Source organism: Xenopus laevis, chromosome 2S (assembly GCF_017654675.1).
Source record: "Xenopus laevis strain J_2021 chromosome 2S, Xenopus_laevis_v10.1, whole genome shotgun sequence".
Lineage (NCBI taxonomy): Eukaryota > Metazoa > Chordata > Amphibia > Anura > Pipidae > Xenopus > Xenopus laevis.
The window spans coordinates 72,504,047-72,518,336 of NC_054374.1; the positions used below are offsets into that span (position 1 = coordinate 72,504,047).

General features: G+C 37.3%; 1 protein-coding gene across 2 annotated transcripts in view; it reads right to left on the reverse strand.

Moving 5' to 3' along the window:
- Window positions 1–14,290, reverse strand: part of map7d1.S (MAP7 domain containing 1 S homeolog) — a 65,041-nt gene that overhangs the window by 8,808 nt on the left and 41,943 nt on the right. Inside the window, exons 5-13 of one of the 2 annotated variants that reach the window (XM_018249490.2) lie at window positions 12,222–12,336; window positions 10,805–10,915; window positions 8,807–8,929; window positions 8,576–8,715; window positions 7,512–7,648; window positions 7,140–7,435; window positions 4,967–5,375; window positions 3,611–3,803; window positions 1,709–1,813 (exon numbers count right to left, since the gene is read on the reverse strand). In XM_018249490.2, coding sequence (XP_018104979.1) covers window positions 1,709–1,813; window positions 3,611–3,803; window positions 4,967–5,375; window positions 7,140–7,435; window positions 7,512–7,648; window positions 8,576–8,715; window positions 8,807–8,929; window positions 10,805–10,915; window positions 12,222–12,336 — 1,629 coding nt within the window. The remainder of the gene's footprint in view (window positions 1–1,708; window positions 1,814–3,610; window positions 3,804–4,966; window positions 5,376–7,139; window positions 7,436–7,511; window positions 7,649–8,575; window positions 8,716–8,806; window positions 8,930–10,804; window positions 10,916–12,221; window positions 12,337–14,290) is intronic. The other variant, XM_041583978.1, reaches the window with a different exon arrangement.

The following is a 14,290-nucleotide window of genomic DNA, read 5'->3' on the forward strand; positions in this document are numbered from 1 at the left end:
CATTGTTGGGCTCATTTCTGACTGAAGCTGCAATTGCAGTTGAGGATGAATGGACAAAATTGGTGTGCACATGAATAACTTTCATTTATGCATCCAAAGGTGCTCCTTGCACTTCCCTATAGTTGCACATTGCACATTAATTAGGCCAACAGTCATTCAACAATTCCCTAATTTGTTCCACTGTTTAGTGATATATTCTGGAACCGAAATCCCTCTGCTTTCCACAGTGGACAGCACCAGAACTATGTGAGAGAGGGGATAAATTATTATGGTTTCATTTTAATCCTTGGAATTAAGTATGCCCGTTGGAAAAATAAATGTATATTTCTTTTAAGAAATTAAAATAAGCTTATGTAGATAAGGTCTATAAACACTTACTGAATTAACTAATATAAAAAAATTTTTAAACATAGATTAATGCTTAACATGCTTAAAAATGTAAAGTGAGGGTTGATAAGTCTTCCTTTTAAAAATCCATCGTTTCTACCCTTACACACTTACCCTGCACATAAAGTAATTGTGTATTAATGACACACACACACACACACACACACACTATTGTGATGAGCTCAAACTTGAATACAATTTTCTTTTTTTGCATACATGACTATTGCACTATAAGATGACACCCTATATATATATACTTATATATTGAACCAATCCAATCTAATTTCCGATTGTGTCTTTTGCGGCAAGTGGGTGCAGGGTGTATTTAGGTGAAGTTGGGAATAAGTGATAAATTGCTGATTAGAAAACAAAAGCATTTCCTGATGACTGCATATGGGATATATTGCACACACTTAGGGGCAGATTCATTAAGGGTCGAATTTCGAAGTTAAAAATACTTCGAAATTCGACCCTCGAATTGAAATCCTTCGACTTCGAATATCGAAGTCGAAGGATTTAGCGCTAATCCTGCGATCGATCGATCGAAGGATTTTTCGTTCGATCGAACGATTAAATCCTTCGAATCGAACGATTCGAAGGATTTTAATCCAACGATCGAAGGAAAATCCTTCGATCAAAAAATCACAGGCAAGCCTATGGGGACCTTCCCCATAGGCTAACATTGACTTCGGTAGGTTTTACCTGCCGAAGTAGAGGGTCGAAGTTTTTTTTAAAGGGGAAGTACTTCGACTATCGAATGGTCGAATAGTCGAACGATTTTTCGTTTGATTCGTTCGATTTCGTTCGAATTCGAACGAATTTAACCAATTCGATGGTCGAAGTACCAAAAAAATACTTCGAAATTCGAATTTTTTTCATTCGAATCCTTCACTCGAGCTTCATGAATCGGCCCCTTAGAGTGCTTAAAGGAAAACTATACCCCCCCCAAACAATGTAGGTCTTTATAAAAGGATATTATTATAACAGCTCATACTGTATGTAAAATCGTGCTTCATTTTAATAAACCATTTTCATAATAACATACTTATATTTTTTTACTTAAATATATAATCCAGTTTGGTAAGATTCTTTCTTATGCCACTTCATTTGATATAAACTAATTATTGCTTACGTATTCATTTTTGGGGTATAGTTTTCCTTTAAGAAGAATTGCTAATTTTATGTTAGAAAATTATTCGCAATTTATTCCATTATGAGAAGGAAGAGAAGGGGATCTCATAAAATGATTTATTGTAGATTATAGTGGAGATGCGCAAATAGAACTACTGCAAAAATTGCATGCAACAGTTTGGTCAAATACCTTTTTACGCTCTAATCGTTCCCGCTCCTCCTTCTGGAAATGCTGTTCCCTCTCCAGCCTCTGCTTTTCTGCTTCTTCCCTGGCTTTGGCTTCAGCTTCTTCTCTCTAGAAAAAAATGATCAAATATGTTTTTAAATTAAATGTATTTTATTATTGTTACCCTGCTTGCAGGTACTTATTTCAAAACACTTTGTCAAAGGAGGAAGTTAGGGCACAAAGTGCAAAGAAATGGTGCATTGTGATTGTTTTTCGTACAGTCACCATTCCTTCTTGTTGACATATAGGACATATTAAGTCACCTTAGACATCTATGATCTATATAATAGAAGCATTTAGCTTTGTGCTTTCATATGGTCATAAAACCTCTCAATTTCCTTATCATTTACAGTACAGGTATAGGATCCCTTATCCGGAAACCCGATATCCAGAAAGCTCCGAATTACGGAATGGCTATCTCCCATAGACTCCATTTTATCCAAATAATCCAAATTTTTAAAAATGATTTCCTTTTTCTCTGTAATAATAAAACAGTAGCTTGTACATGATCCCAACAAAGATATAATTAATCCTTATTGGAAGCAAAACCAGCCTATTGGGTTTATTTAATGTTTAAATGAATTTCTAGTAGACTTAAGGCATGAAGACCCAAATTACGGAAAGATCCATTATCTGCAAAACCCAGGTCCTGAACATTCTGAATAACAGGTCCCATACCTGTACAGGTACATGATTACATGACCTATTTCAAGATTGAGTATGTGAATACAACAGACAACCACTAGGAGGCAATGAAGGAACGCTGTCGATCACAGCGATAGTTTATCTACATGATATAGAATCCATAACACTGTATCTGTTTGGGATCTAATGATTCCTAAGACCAATGCCATGCAAGGGTTTACACTGTCTCAGTTGTGTCATTGAGAATCAAGTTTGTCAAAATGCTCTTCTCATTTACTTTACTCTCCAGTGAGTGTTACATGGGTCCTTCTAGGCAGAGAGTTTACAGGCTTTTCAAACTCTCTCACAAACCACGATTAAAAAGCTGGGTTGGAGTCTGAGAACTAAAGGCCTGGTAATTTAGAAAAACTTATACTCAAACTTTGTGGCAAAAAACCCAGAAGGTGCCCAACTTGTTGCTTTCTAGCTGACAACTCTGCATCCCATGGACATCAAACTGTATTTCAGAAACAGCCTGACAGCTGTCAGTTGTTAGAAATAGCTAATGTAGAAAATTAGAAAATAGCTAATGTAATAACATGATGAATAAAACATTGTCTAGACATTTAGCTCAGATAGCTCACAATGGCTTACTATTTCAATGCATAACCTTGACTAAAATGGATGTTGTTGCTGTATTTTCACCAGTTGTTCAACCTTAGAATCGTGTGTGTCACACTGTTATACACTGATTATTTATAAAAGATGTATGCAATAAAGGCCTTCAAAAATAAGGCCAGTGTTTTTTAGAAAATAAAAATCATACATGCTACAGCATTCATGTCCTCAGCACTATTATAACAGGAAGGGGAATACAATTTCTAGGCTTCAGTCACAAGCACAGACCATTGCACTGTGTATTCTTCTCTGGCACATGATCCTGGAGCAGGATATCCGTGTATCTGCCTCAAGGAGTTCTAATATAAAACATAAGGTAACTAGGAATTGTGATGAGAAAAGCATGCCGACACCGACAAAGAACATAATGTGCAAAGGCTGCAATACAAAGCAAACGCCCCAACAACAACATTTGCATTTTAGAGCCTACCAAAAGGCAGCGCAACAGTGTTATACATATCATATGTAAAAAGAGTAAACTGTGTATTTGCATATGTCTCCTATCCAGTGTTAAACATAAATTAGCGCTTTTTACCAGTTTGGTGCAACATAGCAGCTCCTGACCTGTTTCTGAAGACGCTCCATCTCTTCCTGTTCTGATTTGGCTTTTCTTTCCTCTTCTTTTCTTTGCTGTTCCTCCTCGTTCTGGCGCCTCTCCAGTTCTTCTGCCTTTTGCTGTTCCTCCAGCCGGCGGGCTTCCTCTTCTCGCTGTAGCCTCTCCTCAGCTTCCTTGCGGGCTTTTTCCTCCCTCTCCCGCCTAAATAAGGAGATAATTCAGATCTACCACTCATATAGATAATTCAGATCTATCACTCATATAAAGGCCCAATATTATGGTCTATTTCAGTAGTTCAGGAACAGAAATAAAAAAAACCTCATACTGAATAAAATTACCTTTTTTTTTTTTTTTTAAACTTGTTATTGACTACAGTCAACCGATAGCTGAATCCGCTTCTGTGCTGGCATCCGAAAGCCTTGTGTCGGCTCTGGTACAAATACACTTGGCGGATTTTGGCATTTCTTTACCGAAATCCGCTGAGGGTGTTTCAGCCCAGCTACCTCCCAAACTCCCTTCTTAGCTCTCCTGCTTGTAGTGTTTAGATTTGTCCTGGCTCTCTCCCACCTGTCCTGATAAACTCTCTCCTGCCTGCAGCGATCCACTCCTAGATCTCCTGAATTGTTCAACAAGCTGAACACATACCCAAAGCTCCAGATCGTAATCTCAACATATATTGCTTTTACTTTATGTTGTGTGCAATTGGCAAACAGTGCAGCGTAAAAAGATGCAGGGAGTTACACAGCAACCAAATTACACTTTCTTTGATTGGATAAAAATAAATAAATAATGTGCAAAAACTGTGTATCATTAATAATAATTAGTGATGGGCAAATTTTTTCGCCTTGTTTCGCCGCAAAAATGATGCCCATAGACTTGTATGGCATCGTGCTTCAAAAAAAAAGGCGCGGCAAAATTTTTTTGACACCCATAGACTTTAATGGGTGTCTGAAACATTTCGCCGGCGGCAAATTTTTGGCGAAACAAAACGGTTCAAATTCGCCCATCCCTAATAATGATTGACTGATGGCCATGTCATTATTTTTAATGTCCTCTCTGATTTCCTAATTTGGAAATCCGGATAGGAAACTTTCACCCAGACAGCCTTCCAAATACCGGGATGTCCGGTTGAAATCCGGACTGGTGGCAACCCAAGGAGGAATATAATGTCTCCTTTAATATTTATATTCACATAATATTGCTATATTAGCAATCATCCTAACTTGTCTCAAAAGACTTCAATATAAATGTACCCTACAATGGCCTAAAATGTAACATTTAGGTGTTATGGGTAGATAGAAATCCTCCAATTTATCTCTGTTGTTCACAAAGGCATTATTCAGGCTTGGCGGTGTAACAATTACCTCTTCTGTTCTTCCCGCTCCCTCCTCTCCTGCTCTTCTCTCTCCCTCTGTTCTCGTGCCTGCCGTCTCTTCTCTGACAGCAAACGGGCAGCCTCCTCTTTGTCTGTAGTGCCTGCCATGGGCTTGCCAGGAGAGGGAGCTGGGGATGGGGGAATCACTGCAACAGGGGTTGGTGCTATGGACTTGCTTGGAGATGGTGCAGGTGAAGAAGCAATTGCAGCAGCAGGTGTAGATACCACAGGCTTACTAGTAGATGGAGTTGTTGATGGGGCAATAACTGCAGCAGGGGCAGCCGCCATTGGCTTGCTGAATACAGGCTCAGGGGAAGGAGTGACCAGTACTACAGGGACAGGTAGGAGTGCTGGTTTTGGACTGGCTGCAGTAGGAGCCGCAGAGGTTACATCATCATCTGAGAGACAAACAAAAATTTCAAAAAGTGCAATTGCACCACAGAGAATATATAAAATATATATGGATAATGGTAATTTAACTAAAACACACAAACCATATTTATATAATATATATTTGATAGTTCCAGTATTAACAGACCCATGCACCCCACCAATATGCTGAAAGGGCCAGTATACCCCCCTGTTCAACATGTGTTTATTTATTATGGCTTGTGCTGAATCTACCTTTTGCACATTTTATTTTTACAAATGTGTATATATGTGTGTGTGTGTGTGTATGTGTATATATATATGTGTGTATGTATATATATATATATATATATATATATATATATATATATATATATATATATATATATATATATATATATATATATATATATATTATTAAAACTACTCCATGCTTGGTTCTTGTGAGTTAGATAATGTACAGTGCGCAGGGTGACGGTATGGGTTGTTTATACAGAGCTCATATCTCTAGTTAAACTAATTCAGCTAACCAATAGTAAGATAATCAGTGTGAAAGCAAAATAACACTTTATAATATAAATAAATATTTTTTAATTAAAAGAAAAGGAAACTATATTTTCATATGTTTTGCTTATGTTGATACAAGTTGTATACTGACCATTTAAAAGGTATAAAGATATAATATTAAAAACTAGATACAGCTCATTAATATTCTGTTTGCATCCTCATTATATCTGAAAAAATGCATTAAAAGGAGAGCAGTGGAGTACAAAGAAGATTTCTTGGTTACTGCATTAAAGATTAAATTATATATAGTGAAATACCGGATAAATAGGCACCTATAATATTGAGTCAAAAACAACAAATAGCTGGGTAGTAAACAGAATGAAAAGGCTGTGACAAAATAGAGAGAACAGAAACATGTGGGATAAGATGGTAGGAATGAGAACTGAGAGGCAGACATACGACAACTCAAATAAGCACAAAGAAGCTGCCAAACTATAGTTCATTGTGACAATATATACCTTAAAGGAATCCTGTCATCAGAAAACATGTTTTTTTCAAAAAAATCAGTTAATAGTGCTGCTCCAGCAGAATTCTGCACTGAAATCCATTTCTCAAAAGAGCAAACAGATTTTTTTATATTCAATTTTGAAATCTGACATGGGGCTAGACATTTTGTCAATTTCCCAGCTGCCCCCAGTCATGTAACTTGTGCCTGCACTTTAGGAGAGAAATGCTTTCTGGCAGGCTGCTGTTTTTCCTTCTCAATGTAACTGAATGTGTCTCAGTGGGACATGGGTTTTTACTACTGAGTGTTGTTCTTAGATCTACTAGGCAGCTGTTATCTTGTATTAGGGATCTGCTATCTGTTTACCTTCCCATTGTTCTTTTGTTTGGCTGCTGGGGGGAGATATCACTCCAACTTGCAGTACAGCAGTAAAGAGTGATTGAAGTTTATCAGAGCACAAGTCACATGACTTGGGGCAGCTGGGAAATTGACAATATGTCTAGCCCCATGTCAGATTTCAAAATTGAATATAAAAAAATCTGTTTGCTCTTTTGAGAAATGGATTTCAGTGCAGAATTCTGCTGGAGCAGCACTGTTAACTGATTCATTTAAAAAAAAATACCATGACAGTATCCCTTTAATATCACACATATCTGCCTAAATGGTATATTATATAATTGTATAATAATTGTGTCCCATTATTATTTACGCATCTTGCTGTGAGATTTTTAAAAGTGGAGTTTAGGAGCATAAGCAAAGATTTGGACTTAGCGGTACTCACCTGTGCTTTGTTCTGTACATTCAGTAACTTTTTGCTCAGTGGGCTCCTCTGATTTTGGAGTACTAGAGGACTGCTGCTCCTTCTCTATCTTCAGTTCCTCTTTCTTCTCTTTGATTTTGCTTGGTGTCTTCTCTTCCTTAGACTTCTCTGTCTTAGGTTTGATCTTGACTGCCCCCTGTGTACTTTTAGGTGAGGTCAGTTTTGGTGTTAAAGATATTGAAGCGGCTGGGCTGGGGGAGGCTGGGCGACGTGTAGGCGTTGATGGGGAGGAAGGTCGGTTTTTGGACTTCAAGCTCCTGAGCATGATATGAACAATTATAGACAAAATCTCATGCAACTATATTTACAGTAAAACATTCACACTGAACCTACTTTATTTCAGATGGAGTGGTTGACAAACGAGTTTTGGTACTGGGCAAGGTCTGTCGCTTTTTCAGTACACGCTCTCTACACAATGCATTTTTCTCACGCTCATTTTCTCTGTCTTTTTCCTTCTTTTCTTTCTTTTTCTAAGAAGAACCAGTGAATAATTTTAGAAATATTAAGGTGGTCAACAGGTCAGGTTAATGGAAACAAAGGGCTTAGTACAAAGGAAGAAGAAATATTTCTTGAAGAAAACAGGGCTGGACTTCTATGACAACCCCAAATTAATGCGATATCCCCTCTGATCATTTGTTTTGGCAATGGTACATGGGAAAAGAAGAATAATAGTAGATACATATCTTGTTGCTAAAGAATGGTGCTTTTTTTCATGATCTTTGATAAACCAGCTCCAGGGCAACAGTATACAGTTTACTTTATAACATATTTTCTATTCTACACCCAGCTATATCTTGTATTATGAATTCATAATAATATTGAATAATAATAATAATTGTGATTAACAGAACATAGGACACTGGGAACTGCTAACTATACCAATGTTTAGTTTCTTAGAACGTCAGACACTTTTTCTAACTGCCTAAGGATAATGGGAGAAGGGAAGTTTTGTCATCACTCCTCTAGTATGAGTGACTAAACATCCAAAAATAACTTTGTATTGAAGTCAACCTGTATTTTTGCCGGTAAAACATTTGAATTGCCTTCTCCTTCAGTTGTCTAATTGGTGGTGATACAGATTGACTTCAATGAATATATCCTGTTTGGAATGTTTATTTATATATTGGTTATATAAAATTTAGTTCACAGTTCTTACTAAAACATGGAATTTTATATTACAAACAATAAAAAAAGAAGTCATGCAATTTCTTTCATACTTTCATTACATAAAATACCTACCAGAATTTAGAAACTAACACAGTAGGATGATTTAGAGGTCATCAACTACCTTTAATTGCGGTGGTTGTTTTTACCATCAATAAAAATCTCTGCTTTATTTCAGACATTAAACTTTTGCATTTCTTAATGGTTAAAAAAGACCATGTCCTGGAACTTACTGGTGATGAATCACTCCTTTTCTTAGGAGTCACATCCAGGCTACTGCCTATAGTCCTTCTGCGTTCTGGACACCGGTGCTTGTGACCATTGCATGGGGTTAAGGGGCTTGCAGAGGCAGAACGGGGACAGACATGGGAATCTGGAAAGGCGAGAAGGAAAAAAAAAAGACTTGAAAATAGGAGGTTATAGTAAAGTAAGGAATGGCTATATATCCCTTTATCATTTCTTACTTGTATCTCTGCCATTTCCAGGGAGTGTGGCTACACTGCGGCTCCGTGCTAGGAAGGAGAGTGTTGGAGTCATCAGTCTGTCCACAATACTGCTCTCCCAAGGGCTGAGCTGTAGACTTCGGTCTGGGGGGGGGGGTTACAGAGAGAAAGAAATTGAAAGAGACACACACAATGATATGTGCTCTGTTTTAAGTTTTTCATCACCTGTAAACAGGGTGTCCATTGTGATGTGATCCACATGTTTTGTGAATGATTCCTTTACCACATTCAATCTTTTCTCATCCCCAATTTATAGCTCATGGCAAGGTGATTTGACTGGTAAGGTCCACTCAGAATGGTTAAAATTCCTTTTTTTGCCATTATCCATCATCCTGGTGGAGTCAGGTTGCCATCACCAAATGGCAGTACATGGGAGAGGGTATTCTAACCTGTCAAAATGTAGTATGCTTCTAGCCTATATGTCTACAACTGCAGACAACTAAATCCTGGAAGTTGTGCATTTCTCTATATTTTTTGTACTGCTCCTCAACCTGAGGCAGTGCGCTCCATAGACTTCTTATTTCGGATATCATCTTATTCATTTGACGTCTATCAGACCAGCCCCGCATATGAAATAAAATTATCTAACAATCTTACTACCACAGGCCTTTTCAAACACAGACAAATTATGATCCAATGATAGATGGCAAACTGTGTTTAAAGTTTTTGAGTTTATGAAATCCCTTGTTAAAAAAAATATGATCAAAATACATTCTGCATATTTTAAAAGGTGTACATAAGTATATAGTCTCCCTCTAAGTTATCTTGGGAGTGTTGGAGGGTTTATATTGCTGGACAAACAAAACAAATGGACATAAAAGCTCCCAGAAGAAAATCAGAAAGAAAGAGATATATTGAACACAGGACACTTGTTTGATTTGCAGGGCACTGGTATAGTGTTTAAACCTGGTGTTTTGAGTTACAGATCCTGGGAGCAGAGCAAGCTACAGTATGTGATTACTGAAAGACAGTAAATTCTCCACCCTGTTACAAAATAGAACTTCCTCCTCTGCTATCCGCCTGGAAATAGTTGTGAGGCCAACAACATTCCTGAGAAACAAAACTATTCAGGAACCTGCTGTGTTAAAGGGACAGCTCTTTAGTAAATGACAGGATTATACAAAGTTTAAGCAAAATGAATCATTCTTAGGAAAGCAATTATTGTGGTTAGAAAACTGTACAAATTCCCAGGTAACAGACTAAAAAGCAATTATTTTATTAGCCATTGCCTGTCCTGGTGAGGTGGTTTACATTTCACAGATGGCCATCTGACATGGATGCTACCAGATATGAGAAGCAGTGGGCTAGTAACTGTGCTAAGCGGCAACATTGCATTGTGGAGCACAGGGCCTTCTACAAACACTGTCAGCCTCTTGTGAGTTTGGCTTATTAAGTTTATTTTCTAGTAACAGTGGAAACAAAAACACAATTAGAAGAGCTATATAGTAAAAGAAACATCCTACTTTAAAGGGGAAGTTCACCGTATAAAGACCTTTTAGCATATTATTGTGGACATATTCTCAAAGCAAGTTTTAAAGGGAATTTCCACCCAAATATGATTGCAAAGTAAAATAGTATTAGTTATCTTTTTGCTCACTGCTCTCACTCCTGGTTGTGACTTTTGAAACAATGCAGCAGAGGACTTTTCCTTTGGGTTAATTAGTCAGCTGCCTTCTGCTATGCTGTTTCAGCAGTCAGAACCGGTAATGCTGCCAGATTGCTGGGTTATACAGCCCTTGCAACCATGTAGCTGTTTAAATTGCAAGCCCACATGCTGCAAAACAATGTATATTTTAAAAAAAATGAAGACCACTTGCAATTTATTTTAGAATACCACGGTCTACATCATACTATTAGTTAATTTTTAGGTGAACAACCCCTTTTAGAACTGTGTGCAGTGCTAAGTAAGACGTGTAAGTACTATATCAAATAAGCAGCATTAGGTTTTTTAGCACTTACTTCTACTTGGGGTGTTCCAGAGGGTTGCAGATGACTTAGACAAACGTTTATTGATTATAGAATCAACATGTCTGGGAAGGTTCACGGCAGACACTGAACATCTGTTTGCACCTGGGGTAGACGAATGGGCCTTATTAGGAAATGGGTCACATGCGGGAGGAAAAACACATATCTGTTCTATGTGCCTCCAGTGCTATGTTTAAAAAGGACTATAGTACACCTAATAATGTGCCTCCAAGTACTGCTAAAGTATCATAAGAAATGAAGAGTTAAAATTCAACAAAAAGCTTTACTGGAGTTTGGAATAAGCCGATTGGGGCATAGAAGGTATTAGGTAGGTACTGGGAATACCTGTGAGTGACCCTCTAGCTGTCTGTGAACTAACTCAGAATTGTACCTGAAGGGCTACACATCTGTTAGATAATACAGAATATATTCTGTTCATATATCCCCTCAAGGATGTATTCAGATTCATCTCTCTTAAACAAGTTTAGCAAAAAAAAACTGCCTTGTGTTTTCTTAGGTGGATTTAATGGATATAATGATTAAATATAAAAACAAACTTAATAAAGAATTGCACAGTCTGTGTTGTGCTACACATGATCAGTATGGAATGTTAAAATTATACCTAGGTCTGCTTGCAACTACAAAAATGGAAATAAATCTAGGTATGAAAGTGGATCAGAAAATCAAATCCAATTCAGTGTTTTAGGGAAAAAGGCTACAGCCTAGGGATTTTTAAGCTATAGAACTCTAGAAAGGTGAGAAAAATTTCTCCCTAACCCTATCTGACGATGAGCACAAACCAATAGCTCCTTAACCAATGAATACAAAAATAGTCTGAAAAGGGCCAAAGGACATTCCCATATGCAGGAGTTAAAGGATGTTGATAGAGGGGGTAGAAATAAGAGAATGGTGGTAACGGATAGGTGTGGATGGCAAGATTGGGGTTCCAAAGCTCAAATATTGCACCAGGGACCAAGGGCTTCTAACATGATCACTAAGTCCCAGAATTAAGCCCCAAGAGCTGCTGCAAAATGCTGAAAGCTATAGGTCAGTATCTGCTACAGTGACAGTTATAGATCACAGTCTAAGCAACAAATTAGTTAATGCACTGACAAAGAAGCACAGATATGTTAATATTTAGTAGTGACTAAGATACAGTATGGAAGGCAAAAAATTCTGTGATGGAAGTACTCCTATGAAGCGGGTTCCACTGCAAAACCAGGATTTCTACCACCACCTTGACCACGCCATAGCACCAGTGTGTGTGTGTGGCTTTTTTTTAAATATGACAACAGTTTTTAAATTGCCTTATGTTTTCTATTTTCTACAGTAGGTGAGCCCAAGTATTTAGGTAGATTCTCCTACCAATGGGAAATCTACCCCTGCACAAACTACGCTGTTCCTTACTCACCCCCTTTATGACCAGGAGAGTTTGGATTGAATGCTCCGGCCCATGACCAACGCTGCTGGCGTATTTCAGCCCACGTCTTCTTAGAATTCCGGTTAACTGCAGACTCGTAGCGTTCCTATAGATGAACACTTCTCATTAGGTGCAACATGGCACTATGGCTTTATAAGACACTCAGTAAGAACAGATTGATCATACCATTTTATGACTGCATATCTTGGCATATTATCTTAACATGTAAGTAAACCAAGATAACTTGTATTGATTGTACCACAAAGACAGACTGATTAATAGAGACCTAATTCTTAGGATATCCAATTAAGTGAATATCTATAGTTTCCTGTTAGGGCAATGACACACAAGGTAATTTCTGGTTTTTGCCTCCCGTGTTATTTCCAGCTGGGTGGGCAGCAAAATGCCTGAAATCTCCCTACACTGACTTGAATGTAATCAACTAAACCCTGCTTGTGTACTTGTGCAATTATTGCACATAATTTATTCCTGTATTTCTGAACAATAATCACATGACCCAGTAGTGGACAGTGTCTAAGTATGGACAGATTCTAGGAGTTTTGCCACCAACCCAGCTGGAAATTGTGCAGGCAGAAAAACAGTGAAATCTATCTATGTGCCATTGCCCTAAAACAAAGACCTATGATGTCAAATTGAAACTCTGAAAGGCATCCTTATTATGCGGAGAGGTGCTGTTACTGAAGTATAACATGCCAGTTAAGACAAGTCTTATGTGAGGGAAGGAATGTTTTGTGAAAACGCAAATGAACTCATATCTAAATACTCAATATATAGGATACGTTTTTCCTTTAAATGTCATTTTCTCCAGATACTTTTATTTATTTTTTCAACAGGAAAAAGCCGGGTTTGAGTGGAGGGTTGCGCTTTAAAATGATTTTGCTGTGGGACATGGTGACATCTAGTTATGACACTATGGCAAATTTAATGTAACCTTTCATACAATATGCCATAGTAAAGAACACTTATTCTAGAGAGTACATTTAAAGAGAAACTATACCCCCAAAATGAACACTTCAACAACAGATAGCTTACATCATATTAAGTGGCATATTACCTGACCAGAAATACTACAACTCTAACTGTAATAGTAAGAAGTGTTGAAGCAAAAGACACAACTCTGTCTGTTAATTGGCTCATGTGACCTAACAAGGTTTGTTGGTATGTTTGTGTGCACAGTAAATTGTACGATCCTAGGAGGCGGCCCTTATTTTTTAAAATGGCAATTTTCTATTTAAGATTACCCAATGGCACATACTACTAAAAAAAGTATATTATTATGAGAATGGTTTATTTACATGAAGCATGGCTTTACATATGAGCTGTTTTTTGCGATATCTTTTTATAGAGACCTACATTGTTTGGGGGTATAGTTTTCCTTTAAGGGGCAGATCAAATGTGAGATTAGAGCTCACCACAGAAAAATTCACCCACTTTCTATTCATTCCTATGGGATTTTTAGAATTTTGTTGATCAAATGGTGAACTTGTGGTGACCTTCAAAAAATTCCATAGGAATAAATAAAACGTAGGTGAATTTTTCTGTGGTGAGCTCTAATCTCACACTTTGATAAATCTACCCCTAAATATATTTTGCTTGGCTCTAATAAGCTAGCACTGGCCACTAGTGCCTTTGCCCATAGGAAATAAAGCAGCATTAAGGTTAGAAAATTTGCTTACAATAAAGAGATAAATAAAAGCTATGAGCAACTGCACTGGGGCAATTTATCACGAGTGTTAGCAAATCAGCCGCCAGATATATGGATATTTAATTTTTAGCTTTATTTATTACTATATATTTTTGATTGGCCTTTCAATTTCAAGTAAACTAATGGCATATGTGAAAAATACTTTGTTCAAAAGGTATTGCATTGCAAGTGGGTTTTACTAGAATGTATGGTTACAATTTTAACAATATATAGGCATATATAGGCTATATAAGGCACAATAACCCAAGAAATGCATCTTACTAACAATTTAGGAAAATAAAATTAATGTAATTTCTTCTTTAAAAAGGCTGTATTTCCCTAGAGCGAATAAAGT